The following is a 13,762-nucleotide window of genomic DNA, read 5'->3' as shown; positions in this document are numbered from 1 at the left end:
AACCTGTCTCAGTGGCCTGGAACTTCATGAATTGATGTGGACAAGATTCATGAGGAGAAGATGGGAATGGCTAGCTCTTCGGGAGGTGACTGAGCAAGCCTTAGTATTTTAGAACAGTGGACAGTTGGTCTGCAAGTTACTAGTGCATCTCCAGAAAGCTGCACACCATCACTTTTAAAAATCATTAAGTTTGGGGCTGAAACTTAGTTGGTGAGTGTTTGTTTGCCCAGCATGTAAAGGTCTGATCCCCAGTCCCCCTGCATAATGTGACTCGTGCATGGAATGTAGTTATGCACGCCTCTAATCCCAGCTCTCTTGGAGGTACAGCAGGTTAATCAGAAATTCCAGGGTTTCTCTGCTCTCTAGAGAGTTTTGAGGCAGCCTGAGGTATTTGAGACACTGTCTCAAATTTTATTTTAATTTTTTGGTTTGTTTTTGAAGACAGGGTTTCTCAGTGTAGTTCTGGTTGTCCTAGAACTCATGCTATAGACCAGGCTGACTTTGAACTCGCAGATCTTCTGCCTCTTCCCACTGACAAGCATGCACCACCACCTCCCTGCAAAATTATAAAAAATGCTTTTATTAATAAAACAGTGGCTGTTTTGATTCTAAATCTTGGCAACATTGAAAACAGACTGGGAGCCTGAGTCACGTAGCTCTTGTCAAAACCAGTCAGAGAGAAGATGTTAACCTGGGAAACCCAGGCCTAATCTATCCTGCTGCTTGCAGTTGAGAAGTAATTGGCCCTTGGCTCTTAATACTGCCTCTTCTGAGCCTTGAAGGAGTCTTGCAAGCATGGATAGACACCTTTTCTTTTCTTTTTTTTTTAGACACATTTTCTTATGGCCCTGATTCACTTTTGAGTGTCGGAAACCAGGCAGAACTGGTATGAGACTGATAGATCTTTCTCCTCTTTCCTTCTCTACCCTAGACTCCTCATGTCTCTGGTCCCTTTGGGTCTACTGTCTTATTCTAATGAGCAGTAACTGAGTAAAGGGCCTGTAGGAGTGGTGGCAGCAGTATTGGTCTTCTTTAAGAGAACTTTTCGTGGCTTATGAGGGGTCATTTGGGCTTGGCCAGGTTCCGAGAGGGCAGTAAGAGGACAGCCAGGGGACCTTCCAGCAGGAGAATCCTGCCCACTCACTGCCTTGACTGTACTAAGCTTTTCAGCAAATCATCCCTTGAGAAACCTCGGTTCTTAAGGCTGCCAGACACTGAACCTGCTTGCTCTAAATGGAAGTTTTCTTGCAAAGACCAGTGTCCTCTACTGATAGTCAGACTCCTAGCCCTCCTGTGTGCTCCTAGAATAACCTGTAGGCTCTCTACTCATCTTGTCCCATGCTCCTGCTGCTGTCTCTAGTCTGTCCTTTCTGCATCCATGACCTCCATACTGGTTTCCTCACCTCAGACCTCTGCTTTCGTTTGTTTTTTTTTTTTTTTTTTTAAGATTTATTTATTATATATAAGTACACTGTAGCTGTCTTAGTTCACACCAGAAGAGGACATCAGATCCCATTACAGATGGTTATGAGCCACCATGTGGTTGCTGGGATTTGAACTCAGGACCTCTGGAAGAGCAGTCAGTGCTCTTAACCACTGAGCCATCTCTCCAGCCCAGACCTCTGCTTTCTACTGTGTACATTGTGCCCCTGTCTGCTTTGGACCTCTGATGCCTCTGCTGAGAGGACAGTCTTTGCTCTGCCTCTTCCTCAAATACCTCTATCTCCTGCACGTGCTACACATACATCATCATGGCTGTGGGGCACCTCAGACATACTGCTGACATTCCACACTGCCACTGGCAGGCATTGGTTGATTTTGCCTGAAAATGTCCTTCCTTTTGATCCCTAGTGTAATCTTCCTTGGTCCCTTTAGCTCTGACATTTGTAATCATTCCTTGTATGACTCACATTTATCATATTTGTGCTTGAATTGGGAGCTCCTTAGGACTTGGACTACATTTTACTGACAGGGTCTTACTGTGTAGCCCTGGCTGTTGTGGAACTCACTCTGTAGACCTGTCTGACCTTGGGCTCACAGAGATCACCTGTGTCTTCCACCCAGAGTACTGGGATCAAAGGTGTGTGCTACTAGATATGGTAATGCCTGGCTGTGGAATACATCTTTTTTTTTTTTTTTTTTTTTTTTTTTTTTTTTTTTTGGTTCTTTTTTTCGGAGCTGGGGACCGAACCCAGGGCCTTGCGCTTCCTAGGTAAGCGCTCTACCACTGTGCTAAATCCCCAGCCCCGGAATACATCTTTTAGTCATGACTCACCAAGAGTGTTTACAGACCTTGCATATAATGGCTTTGGGTTGAAATTGTTCTTGTATTTTGCTGTCCTTTGCCTCAACATAATGAACTTCAGTAAGTCACCTGTCAGTTTTGAACCAGTTTGCATCAGATCCTCTTGGCCTGAGGCCAGCCTTCAGCTTGATGAGCCTTGATTTAGAGCTCAGCCTACCCCAGTTCCTTAAGCTCTGTGGCACTGATGGCTGCTGAGTCTTCCACCTCATACTTACAGGGTTCAGTGTCATTGAATCAGAAGCTGGCTCACATTCGGTCATGCGGAAGGCAGTTAATTGATTGTGTTTGTATATGTGTGTGGCTGCCCATACAGGTTTGTGTATGTGTGGAGGTCATAGGATACCTTGCGATGCTCAGTTCTCTCCTACCCTTTGAGTCTGGGGATCCAACTCAAGATACAAGGTGTGGCCACAAGCACCTTTACCTGCTGAGACATGAAGATTTTATTGCTAACCTGGAAGGTCTTGAGGGCTGTGTGATTGGCATGTGAAACTGTATGGCTCGGTGGCTGAGGTGGTGACTGGGGAGTCACATTGCCTGCATTTGCATTCTTGCAGCTTTGCTACCTAGAATGATTACTTGATTGCTTGGTTCTTTAGTTTCTCCATCTGTAAAATGGAAGAAATACATTAGCATATAAGTATCTGGAGTGGGTGGTGGTTATGAGAACTAAAGATTCTTTTGTGGGGAGGGTTTAAGACAGAATCTCACAATATACCTCAAGATTCTGAGGCTCAGAATCTTCCTGCCTTAGCATCCCAAATGCTGGGATTGCAGGTGTGTACTGCCACATCCTGACGAATGAGTTTATTTGTAGACAATACTATGAGTTCTACTTGACACACAAAAAGGGAAGGGGTGCATAAGTATAGTTATTGTTGTTGGAAAAGGTAAAATTTTTTCTATCTGAAAAAGGGAGCACCTGTGCATTTAAAGTTCTATGAATTGTCTACATATAGATTGGAGTTAGTTTTTATTGAAACTGCACTATTTGAAGCTGGGCATGATGGGGGACATATTTAATCTCAGCGTTCAGGAGGCAGAGGCAGGTGGGTCTTTGTGAGCCCAAGGCCACCCTGTTCTGCACAGTAAGTTTCAGGACAGCCAGGACTGTATAATAAAGAGATTCTGTCTCAGAGAGAGACAGAGACAGAGAGACAGAGAGACAGACACAGACTGCACTTACCTCTCAGGTGTTTGTTTTCTCTATTTGGATATAGATTGTGCTAGCAGTAGTAGCATTCTGGAAGGTGGCTGAGCACATGGTCAGAATGTTGATACTTCTAATGTGTTCTTGTAGGTTATTGGCTCAGTGAAGCACCTTTGCCTTCCAGGCTGTTGGGGCAGAGGGATGGCACTGTGGGTACTTACTAGTGCAGGTGATGACAGGCACACCTTCCCCATGAGGCTGTGATGCTCAGATTCTTAAGATCATATGGGAGCGTCTTAGTTTGCACTGTCAGAAGTTTCTGTTGGAAGATGTGGAAGTTTTGTTTATCTTTTGCAAGGTGTTCTTTGGCCTCCTTAAGTGTGAAACCAAGAAGCAGGTGTGGCCCCGAAATAAGAATGTTGGAACCCTGGGCTAAATGACTCACAGGCAAGACTAGATGATCTACTGGTAGGTGAGCGTAGCTGCCTGCTGCCTCACCCATTGCCTTGGAGAACTAGCAGGAAAGAGTGGGCTCTGGGACTTCTTGATCAAGGAAGCTGACTGAAGAAGGCAGGATTGTGGATGGAGACCAGGGGTTTGGGCTTCTTTGACGCTTGGGTGTTTTGAGAGGTTGGGGGTCTAGATCTTGCTTCTGTGCCTCAGATGGAGCCAGGGAAACTCATGCTGTGTCTCTTAAAGGAGGACCATCTGCAACAGAGCTAGGTTTCTGGCAGTGTCCCATTCACCTTTCCTGTAGTAAGGCTGCTGTGCTCATGGTGTCGCATAGATCACCTTGATTGTGACAGAGAAGAATTCAGGCCCACTCAGACCTATTTTCCCTAATTGTTAGAAGGTATTTCTGGAAGGATCTAGTTAGGATTGGGAGTACATCTCCTGGAACAGCTATTGCCCAAGCCTGATCTAGGGATTGAGATGGGGAAGGACACAGGATGGAGTAGTCTGCGTTGTCTCCACAGAATATGGGAAGTAAGTGAGCACCTTTCCTCCTGGAGTGCACCTTACCAAGCCTCACTGCTTGGATAGCCACAGGATAGCCCCAGCAGGAGAGCTGCTTCTGCCAGCTGGGCCACATTCTGCACATAGCTCATCTGTCACATCTGCACAGGCATAGGAGGGGAACCACAGAACAGAGAGTTCAGGGGTCAGTGCCAGGTTCATGTGAGAGGGTGAATAAATAACAGGATGTTCAGTATCCTTCCTCTACCCTCCTAAGGGTGCAGCTGGAACACTGGGAAGTTTCTGAAGTAAACAGTAGTAGCAGGTGGTGATACAGCAGATGATTTAGATATTGCTGGCATGGAGGCAGGTTTCCGATAGTCTGGAAATGATGCTTGTGTATAGCTGCCAAACAGGAATTATTCTCTCCATGTCATGTAAGCGGGGTCCTTGTTGCCTGCTAAGCACCCATACCAGGCTCTTTGTTCAGTCATCATCTTGTGGAACATCTTTCCTTTCCATGGTGCTTCATGAGGGTGTGCCCTGTAGTGCTCAAGCCCTCTGTGAGGGAAGTGGTGCTTTCCTCCAGCTGGGTGGGTTGAACATTAGGGCTGCACTAAGATTTGGGGTGCCCTTTCTCACTCCAGCAGAATCCTTGGCATAAAACTGGGAGTCATATGTTCCCTGTTAGTATTGTTGTCCTGTACATACCTCCTAAGCCAGTGCCTAGAGACTGCTGGAGAGAAGAAGCTAATTGGTTGTTACCCAGTAGTTCAGTCCTGTAGGGTACTTCAGGTAAGCCGTGACTATAAAAGGGATCAGTCAGGAAATTGTCTGAAGCCACTGAGCAGCTGCCCAGGGCTAGGGTTGTGAGAAGTGAGGTTGGCACCAAAGAGCCTGGTGCTGCCCGACCCATTGTTGCCTTTCTTTCTTTCTCTCCTTTCTCTTTTGGAGATGTCCTTAGAAGATATCTGAATAGGAGTGATGGGCCTAGGAACCTTGGGAAACCAGGGGTGGAGAATTAGTCAGAAATCCTGATGGTTCAGGTGATGGTGTGATGGGAGGAGCTTGGTTAGAGTGAGAGCCTCCACCTCTCATTTACCTAGGTTCAAGTCTAGCACTGCCCTTAGCCCTGTGGCTATCCAGGTGAACTTTTCCAAGGGCTACTGCCCTCACCCACAGGAGACACACCTTAGCATGTCATCACTACGACTTGGCAGCCTTTTTGAAGGCTGCTAAGTTAGACATGAAAATTCTTTTTTGTCTGTCTGTCTGTGTGGGTTTTTTGCTTTCTGGGTTTTTGGTTTGTATGTGCGTGTGCGTATGCGTGTGCATGTGTTTTAAACAGGGTTTCTCTGTTGCCCTGGCTATCCTAGAACTTTGTAGACCAGGCTGGCTTTGAGCTCACAAAGATCCACCTGCCCCTGCCTCCCAAGTTCTGGGATTAAAGGGGTGTGCCACCACCATCTGGCTAGATTTTAACACTCTTTTTTTTTTGGTTCTTTTTTTTTCCTTGCGCTTCCTAGGTAAGCGCTCTACCACTGAGCTAAATCCCTAGCCCCGATTTTAACACTCTTATCACTTGACATTGGGGTTCATTATTGGCAGTATTCTGTTCTTTGAAACATCAGCTCCTGTCCTCTGTAAACATTACTGGACTTTGGCTGCCTCTCTGTATGTTGTTTCATACCTGTAACTCCCATCACTTGGGAAACTAAAGCAAGAGGATTGCTTAGAGTTTTCGACTTGTGCTACAGAGTGAGAAACTGTCTAAACAAGCGTATTTTTCAAGCTGATCACAGTGTACACTTGTAGGTTCAGCTACTTAGACCAAGGTAGAGAATCACTTGAGGTCAGGAGTTCAACACCAGGCTTCATAACACAGCCAGACTCAAAAAACAAAATGAAATAAAACCCCAAACCTGTGTTTTTTCAGGGCAAGTTGAGTCCTTTGAGGGAAATGGTCTATTGACAGTAGAAAACTTGTGTCTGTTACCCTTGATGAGGGATTCTCCAGTATGTTCTGAGGAGACTGTGGCCAGATCAGCCTAGAACAGGGTGGGGAGCCCTTGTTGCTCCACCTCTCACAACCAGTACTATGTGTAGAAGTCTGTGTCAAAACCAGTGGGAACTCAGTAGCACTGCATCCAGGCCACCTTTGGGGAGCGTTTTCTTCATATTTACCTATAACTTAGGACTTGGTGATGTGTGCAAGGTCAGTCTTCTCTCTACTTTACCCACACATCACTCACCCATATAGCCCTCCCCAGATATCTGAAAGGAGCCCTATGGGAAATGCGCAGAAGCGAAACTCTACCCTAGAGAGAAAGTCCGGGGAGTGGGGGCTGCACACCCCCATTGTGCAGAACAGTGCCATCCCTTTCCTTAACCTGGTTCAGTGTCTGACAAACGCAGCTTTTCCTAGGGGATCTGGGAGGTGAAGGAGAACAACTCGGCCAGATGAGACAGATGCCATTTGAGCCTAGACCTAGCCAGACCCAGTTAGACTCTCTTGGTCATTCCTAGGTGTCTCCTGGCCACCAGGGATGATGGCACAAGATTGTTTATCTCTCTGTCTCTTTCATTCTTATATTTATTTATATGTGGGTAGGTGTTTTGCACATGTAGTATCTGTGGAGGCCAGAAGAATGTATCAGAACTGGAGTTACAGATGGTTGTGAGCCACCATGTGTTTGCTGGGAGTTGAACTGGGTCCTTTGTAAGAGCAGCAGTGCTCTTTTCTGCTGAGCTCTCTCTCCATCCCTCACTACACAGGTGCTGACTATATCCTCCCTTGCCCTACTCATGGCTTCAAATTGATCCCTATGTCCTGTATCAGTGGAAGATCCAGGAGCTTGTGGGAAGGCATGCTTTACCCAGTGTCATTAGCTACATAGAGTTTTTTGTTTGTTTTGGCTTTTTCCTTTCCTTCTTTAACATAGTTTCCATGTAAAGCCACCAGGAAGACTCTGCTCCTTACTGTTTTCTGCCTACAGCTGCCAGAGGTTTTAGGATTGCCATGGCCCAAGATTCCCCAAACTGAGGTTAATGGCCATGGGTGCGGTGTGGCTGCACAGTGCTGTGATGGGAATGTGCTCTGTTACCTCATAGTATCTACTGAATGGAAACACATGCACAAAAAAACCTTCTGCTTCCCTGTTAGCCATTGTTGATCTGTTGTACACTGTCGTCCTGCCAGTCTTTTAAAGATAACTGGGGTTAGAGGGGAAGCATGTTTGCCCAATTTCTGAATGGAATTCCTTGAACTGACAACTACCCTGTGGGCCAGCCCTACTATTGACGTCCCACACTGCGCTTGCTCTCTTCATAGTAGCCCCAGGACCTCAGAGACTTAGGAAACCCCCAGCCCAGCACATTTCCTCTCCGTAGCCGGCCCTGAACCTCTAGAATGGTCCTTGAGTGCTGTGTGTGTTCTGAGTGCTTCAGACAACTGAAAACAGAGAGGCCTGGATCTTCTGCTACTGGGCCGTTCAAGCTGTTGAGAGAGGTGGGTGGTGACCCTGCTTGCCATTGCAGGGCAAAAGGGAGCTAAACGTACAGTGTACCCAAGTGTGATTACTAGACTGGTGTCTAAGGTTGTGAGAAAAAAGAACCTTACTATAAATACTTCCTTTGGCTTGTGATACACAGTCTTATCAAATCCTGCCATCCTTGAAAGTCAGAACTCAAGAACTGAAGAGTTGGGATTCAGACTCAAACACTGAGTCAGTAAGATCATTTGAACCTGACTTTGAGATCAGCCAGTGCAATATAGTGAGACCCCAACTGAAATAAAACAAAATCAAGTCCTCTGACCCAAAGTCCACTGTTGAGTGGTAATTGGGAAAATACTGGTTTGAAGGCCCAGGCTCAGCCTAGCTTTGTGGGTAAGGCATGGTCTGGCCCCTTTCTATGGGTAGCATTGTGCCAGAACCTAGTGGGCAGCCACAGCTTAGGCCCCCATCCAGGGTTTTGACCTAGTATACTGATGATGTGGTTTGGTGGTAGTCTTTTCTGCTCCTTGTTACTTTGGGACTAAAGCCCTTGATGTGTTCTGGTGGATAGAAGTGGCATGGGTGGGCTCCCAGAGCCATCATGCTGGAGTCTCTCACTCTGCATGGTATGTGGGAATGCCAAGACAATGAACCATTTCATTTCCTCAGCCCACCCTGTGTATGTGTTGGGTCTTCCTATTTTGATGATGAGTCAGGGGAAGTAGGTGGTACTGGGGTTCCTAAACTGGACACATGGAGCCTCCTGGGCTGAATGTAGCTTGCCTTTCCTTTTTGTTACTGGCATCTGGTAGGTACTTGATTCTGGCAGGGCACCCTGCCATTTAGCTTTTCTGATAGGGTGCCAGTGTGACCAGTTCTCTTTGAGAGTAGCAATACCTAATTTCTTTGGAGAAGGAGGAATGGTTAACAACATCCTGTCAGCCCAGCCATCTTTCTGAGCCAGAGCTACCTGGATATGATTCCCTACAGAGCCTGACCTAGACAATAGGGTCTACCTGTCCTCTTGTGACCCTTGTGTCCTGCTGTCCTTTGAAGCAGCATGGCTCTAGTCATGGCTTTGTTCTTTTTGCAGGACTGGGCATCAGACTCAGAAGGGTTTCAAGCATGTTAGGCAAGCAGTCTACTGCTGACCTTCATGTCTGTAGTCTGGTAGTCTGGTAGTCTGGTAGTGGAAATGGCAAATCTCATTAGCAGACACGTACTGAACTTTATACCAGGCTCCCCCAGAGAAAAAGGAGTGTGCATGCTGTTAGCATTAGGGCACAAGTGGGGAAGGTGCATCATTCTTAAGGAGAGGGTGCTGGGTAGGGAGGGCTTACTCAGGCATGGGTATTGGTCTTCTAAATAGGAAAGGGGTACTTAGCACCATAAATGACTCAAGCTTCTAGGGATATCAACATCCTCTGCCTTGTTTATTGGTGAGGAGTAGAGAACCACAGGAATGAAGCTGTTTGCTAGAGCAGAGTCATATCCACCACCTGGCTGTAGGTCTCTCTTCAAAGTGCAAAAATAACTTCACTATCAGTCTCTCTATGGAACCTCATGCGTACCACACAGACACTCTTATCACTGAGCTGTCTTCAGTCCTACATGAACCACACGTTCAGCACTATGGACAGAAGGATGTTTGACTATGGTTCCTGTACTCAGAAAATGTTGATTACTTAAGGAAGAGACCCTATCTCTAATCACCTTGGTCTCCTGACCTCTGGAAAGGCAAATGGGCAAGGTCTCAAGTACCCATATGTTTCTCAGGGCTCTTTGTATCTCTTGCCTCTGCTCTCTGTTTATTAGCCTTAGGCTCCTAAACTGGCTTTTTCTAACAGTGGCTGAGAGGAGCTTTGAGAGCTGTTATCCTTATAGCTACCTGTGCCAAGTTGTTTCTCAGATGGGCCAATTGTATTCTCTTTACCCAAATCTGTCTGTCCCTCTGATCCTCTTGACAAGTAGAACTCTGCTCAAAAGTGTATTGGTGTTTGTCTGAATATGTATACCACATGCATGCAGTACCCATGGAGGCCAGAAAAGGGCATTGGATCTCCTGGAACTGGAGTTACACCGATGGTTGGGAGCTGGGTGCTGGGAATTGAACCCAGGCCCTCTTAACTGCTGAGCTATGTCTCTAATCTCTCCTAGGTATATCTTGCTTACTTGTTTACTTACATGTTATGTCTTTTCTATTCCATATCCCCCTTTGCAAACTCCTTGGAGCAGGCTTTTATTATTCAGTGGCAAAGTGGACAGCACCTTGTCCTTTCCAAAAGGAAGTTCTCATGCTAGCTATGAACCATTCTGCTGTTATAGCTGCTATTCCTAAGGAAAAACATAACATTCTGGGTTTTTGAAATATTTTTATTTTTATTTTATGTATACGAATGTTTGCCTACATGTTTATGTGTATCCTGTGTGTGCAGCACCCAAATAGGCCAGAAGAGGAAATCAGTGTTTTAGAACTTGAGTTAGCAGTCGTGAGCTGCTTTGTGAGTGCTGGCAACCAAACCTGGGTCCTCTGTGAAGAGCAGTAAGTGCTCTCAACCACTGAGTCATCTCTTTAGTGTCCTGGTTTTGTTATTGTTTGAGACATTGTTTTACTATGTAGCCAGCTGTGGCTTGCTTAGAGCTCTTAAGTACACCAGGCTGGCCTAGATTTCAGAGCTTCACCTACCTGTCTTCTGAGAAAAAAGCATGTACTGCCACACTTGGCAACAGTCTGTTGTCTTAGTGGTAGCACAGTTTCTCTCTCTCTCTCTCTCTCTCTCTCTCTCTCTCTCTCTCTCTGTGTGTGTGTGTGTGTGTGTGTGTGTGTGTATACATTTGTTAAAGTTAATTTGAATTGTACTGCTAAAATGGAAGAGGAGCTAGGAGTATAGTCAGTAGTATAGTATGCTTAGTATAAGTGATACTGCATTGAATCTCTTCTTATTCAAGCGATTGAAGCCAGTCTAGGCAGTTTAGACTTTGTCTTAAAATAAAATGTAAAAAAAAAAAAAAAAAAAAAAGAATTAGTATAGCTGAATGGTGGAATGCCTGCCTAGCATTCCCAAGACCCTTGTTTTGATTTCTAGTACCATTATAAAGAAAAGGATACATTATTCTCTAGTTAAAACACATACACATATTTTTAACCATTGGGCAAACTGTACTTGGGAGATGCAGGCAGGAGGATCAGAAAAGTTCAGGACCAGCCTCAGTACCATAGTGAGTTAGAGGCTATTGTGGACTTCTAGAGATCCTGTCTGAAAAACAAAATCGTAACAACCCACCAGTATAGATCTAAATTCTAGTTGACTTGTGAGGCTTTCTGTTTTGCCTGTCTTCCAGTGAGTCCCTTTCAGCCCTGCCTCAGCTCCTCAGAGGTGATGATTTGGTGGACTCAAAATCAAAATATGTGTGTAACTCACCAAGACCATGCCTCTGTAGGCAGTTCTATGAAAGACCACACTCCTGAGTGCTGGCTAAGGTGGGCAGAGAGTCTGGGAAGTGTAACTGAGACCTTCAGAGCCTTCTATCAAGTGCTTATTTTCAGCTATTGCTGCTCTCTTCCCCACAGGTTGGGACAAACATTCCTATGGTTACCATGGCGATGATGGGCATTCCTTCTGCTCCTCGGGGACGGGCCAGCCTTATGGTCCCACATTCACCACAGGTGATGTGATCGGCTGTTGTGTCAACCTCATCAATGGCACCTGCTTCTACACCAAGAATGGCCACAGCCTTGGTAGGTGCATGGGAGACCTTGAAGGGTCTGGCCTGCAAAGCCACTTTGGTTGCTGAGAAGCTCAAGGGCAGGTCTTGAAGTCAAAGTAGAATCATGGAGCCTCTGCACAGCTCTCTCTAAGAAACTGCAGGCATTTCTAGTCACTGGGACCCTCTCAGGTGAATGGAAGGCAACAGGGAATGCTTGTTATTAACCTGTTCCTTCAGCAGCATTTGTTGGATAAGTCCAGGGTGGTTACTGAGGGTGCAGGAATATTCTGGTCACAATCCTGGCTTGTCTTGTCTCTTGTATTTGATGGAGAAGTTTGAGGGCCTTGACTGTAGTAATCAGTGATTAGGGTTTGAATGCCTAGAACCTGACCCAGATTGGGCAGTTCTTCTGATAGTTGGGATAATAAAGGTAATAGTGAGGGCTGTCAGACAGAAAGTAAACAGGAAGGAGTCAGATATGGACAGATCTCTGCAGCAATGTTGACAGAGTTACAAGTAAAACTCCAGAGAGAAATGGGAGGATGCAATGGAGAAAGGGCCAGGAGAAAAGGCAGGTGAGTATCCTGAGGTTAACCCAGTTGTGATGGGTATGAGGATTGAGAACAGAGGTGCAGAGGTATAGAGGCATGGGTGCACTTGTGAGAAGAGAAAGGTGAGGCAGACCTGGACTGGTGCAGTGTTAAACAGAGTGAAGGAAGGAGTCTAGCAGTGGAAAAGTTGAGGTTGTGATGGGCTCCTTGAATGGAGCTGTTCTATACATGAACTTAGCATTAGAACTTTAGCTGGATGTGGTGGTAAATGCCTGGAATCCCAGCACTGCAGAGGTGGAGGAAGGTAGAACAGAAGTTGAAGGCCGTCTTTAGCTCTGTGAGTTTGAGGCCAGCCTAGACTATCAGAGCACTATAAAAACAAAACAGAAAGCATGCCAGATTGGGCACAAATCCCATCATTCAGGAGTGGAGGCAAGATGGTTTGTATGTTAAAGGCCAGCAACTGACCTGTGCAACTACCCCAATATTGCTCTATGACTTCCATACATGCCGTGGTATGTGTGTGTCCCTATTCACATAAGTGCATAAAAACACAAGATAAAGTCAACTCATTAAAATTTAAAACATATGATAAAAAACTTCAGCAAAAGGACTTTGACTACTCTGGTGCCTTTTCCTAAGGTACTGACTGGGATATGGTCAAACTTTCCTAATTCGGTTCCTAGCTGCTGGGCTTGGCTGCCTTGCAAGGGTCTCTACTCTAGCCACACAGCCCTCTTCTTCCAAGGAGAGGGCCAGAAGTACCTCACTAACCAGGCCACTAAGCTTTGCAGGAATGGAAACCTGGTGCCCTGCTTCTAGCTGGCTCTGTGGGCAGTAAATATCTGGCTACTGTTCCCACACCTTGTGTGGCTTTTCTAGGAGGTAGCCAGCACAGAATCAAGAGTTGGGAGGGAATTAGGTTTGCTCTTGACTGGGGATGAGCAACGAAGAGCCAGTGTGTCAGTAGGGTAGTTTGTACTCTGTAGCCCAGGACCAGCAGGGAAGGACAGAAACATGGTGATTGAGAACATGTCACGGGCAGAGTTTCCCTGATGCGCATCTGGAGAAACTCCTGAGACTGAATGTCACTAGTTGCAGTTGCTGGCAAGTTCTCAAGAAGGTTCTTTGCTCCTCCTTCTGCTTCCTGACTCTGGCTGTTTCCTCACTTTGGACATCCCTGCTGCCAGGACCCCAAGGGCTACTGTATTCACTCAGTGCACGTTCTTTTACCTCCCATCTGCAGCCAGTTTCACATTCCTCTAGCTTGTCCACATTTTGCTTACAGCACGATGTCTGCTATGGAATATAACATTGGGGAGATACTGTGCTGCACATGTAGTCGCTGTGCATTTCATGTCTCTTTCGAACCCTCTAGATGGGTGCTGGGACCACCAAAGGATTACAAACTTTGTTAGCTGGGTCCCTCAGGCAGTTTTTTAGTCATCTGCCTATCAAATGCTTTTCATGGACCCTGTACAAAGACCTACACATGCTTACACTTCATGTAGTAAGTAGTATAATGCCTATTTTTTTTCTAATCTTTTAAAAAATTTTCTGTAGTCTTGTTTATTTCTTTTTTTTTTTTTTCCTTTTT

At 45.8% G+C, this 13,762-nt stretch overlaps 1 protein-coding gene and 1 long non-coding RNA gene across 10 annotated transcripts in view; one reads left to right on the top strand and one right to left on the bottom strand.

Moving 5' to 3' along the window:
• Ranbp10 (RAN binding protein 10) overlaps positions 1-13,762 on the top strand; it is a 60,797-nt gene that overhangs the window by 29,605 nt on the left and 17,430 nt on the right. For 3 of the 6 annotated variants that reach the window (NM_001135875.1, XM_017601317.3, XM_039097834.2), the window contains exon 4: positions 11,478-11,645. The exons of 2 other annotated variants lie outside the window; for them this stretch is intronic. In NM_001135875.1, coding sequence (NP_001129347.1) covers positions 11,478-11,645 — 168 coding nt within the window. Of the gene's footprint in view, positions 1-4,316; positions 4,443-11,477; positions 11,646-13,762 lie in introns of those variants that run through there. One more of the 6 variants, XM_039097835.2, reaches the window with a different exon arrangement.
• Positions 386-4,159, bottom strand: LOC108348930 (uncharacterized). 4 transcript variants are annotated; one of them, XR_005497069.2, is made up of 4 exons: positions 3,901-4,159; positions 3,492-3,774; positions 2,760-2,913; positions 386-556 (listed from the first exon to the last, which is right to left on the bottom strand). It is a non-coding gene; the product is annotated as an uncharacterized LOC108348930 (long non-coding RNA). The 4 variants fall into 4 exon arrangements; XR_005497070.2 differs by having other exon boundaries at positions 3,677-3,774; XR_010060205.1 differs by having other exon boundaries at positions 3,492-4,159.

The sequence above is a fragment of the Rattus norvegicus genome, chromosome 19 (genome assembly GCF_036323735.1).
Source record: "Rattus norvegicus strain BN/NHsdMcwi chromosome 19, GRCr8, whole genome shotgun sequence".
NCBI lineage: Eukaryota > Metazoa > Chordata > Mammalia > Rodentia > Muridae > Rattus > Rattus norvegicus.
Note: the sequence above shows the minus strand (reverse complement) of the source record. Positions and strands in the feature narration are given on the sequence as shown.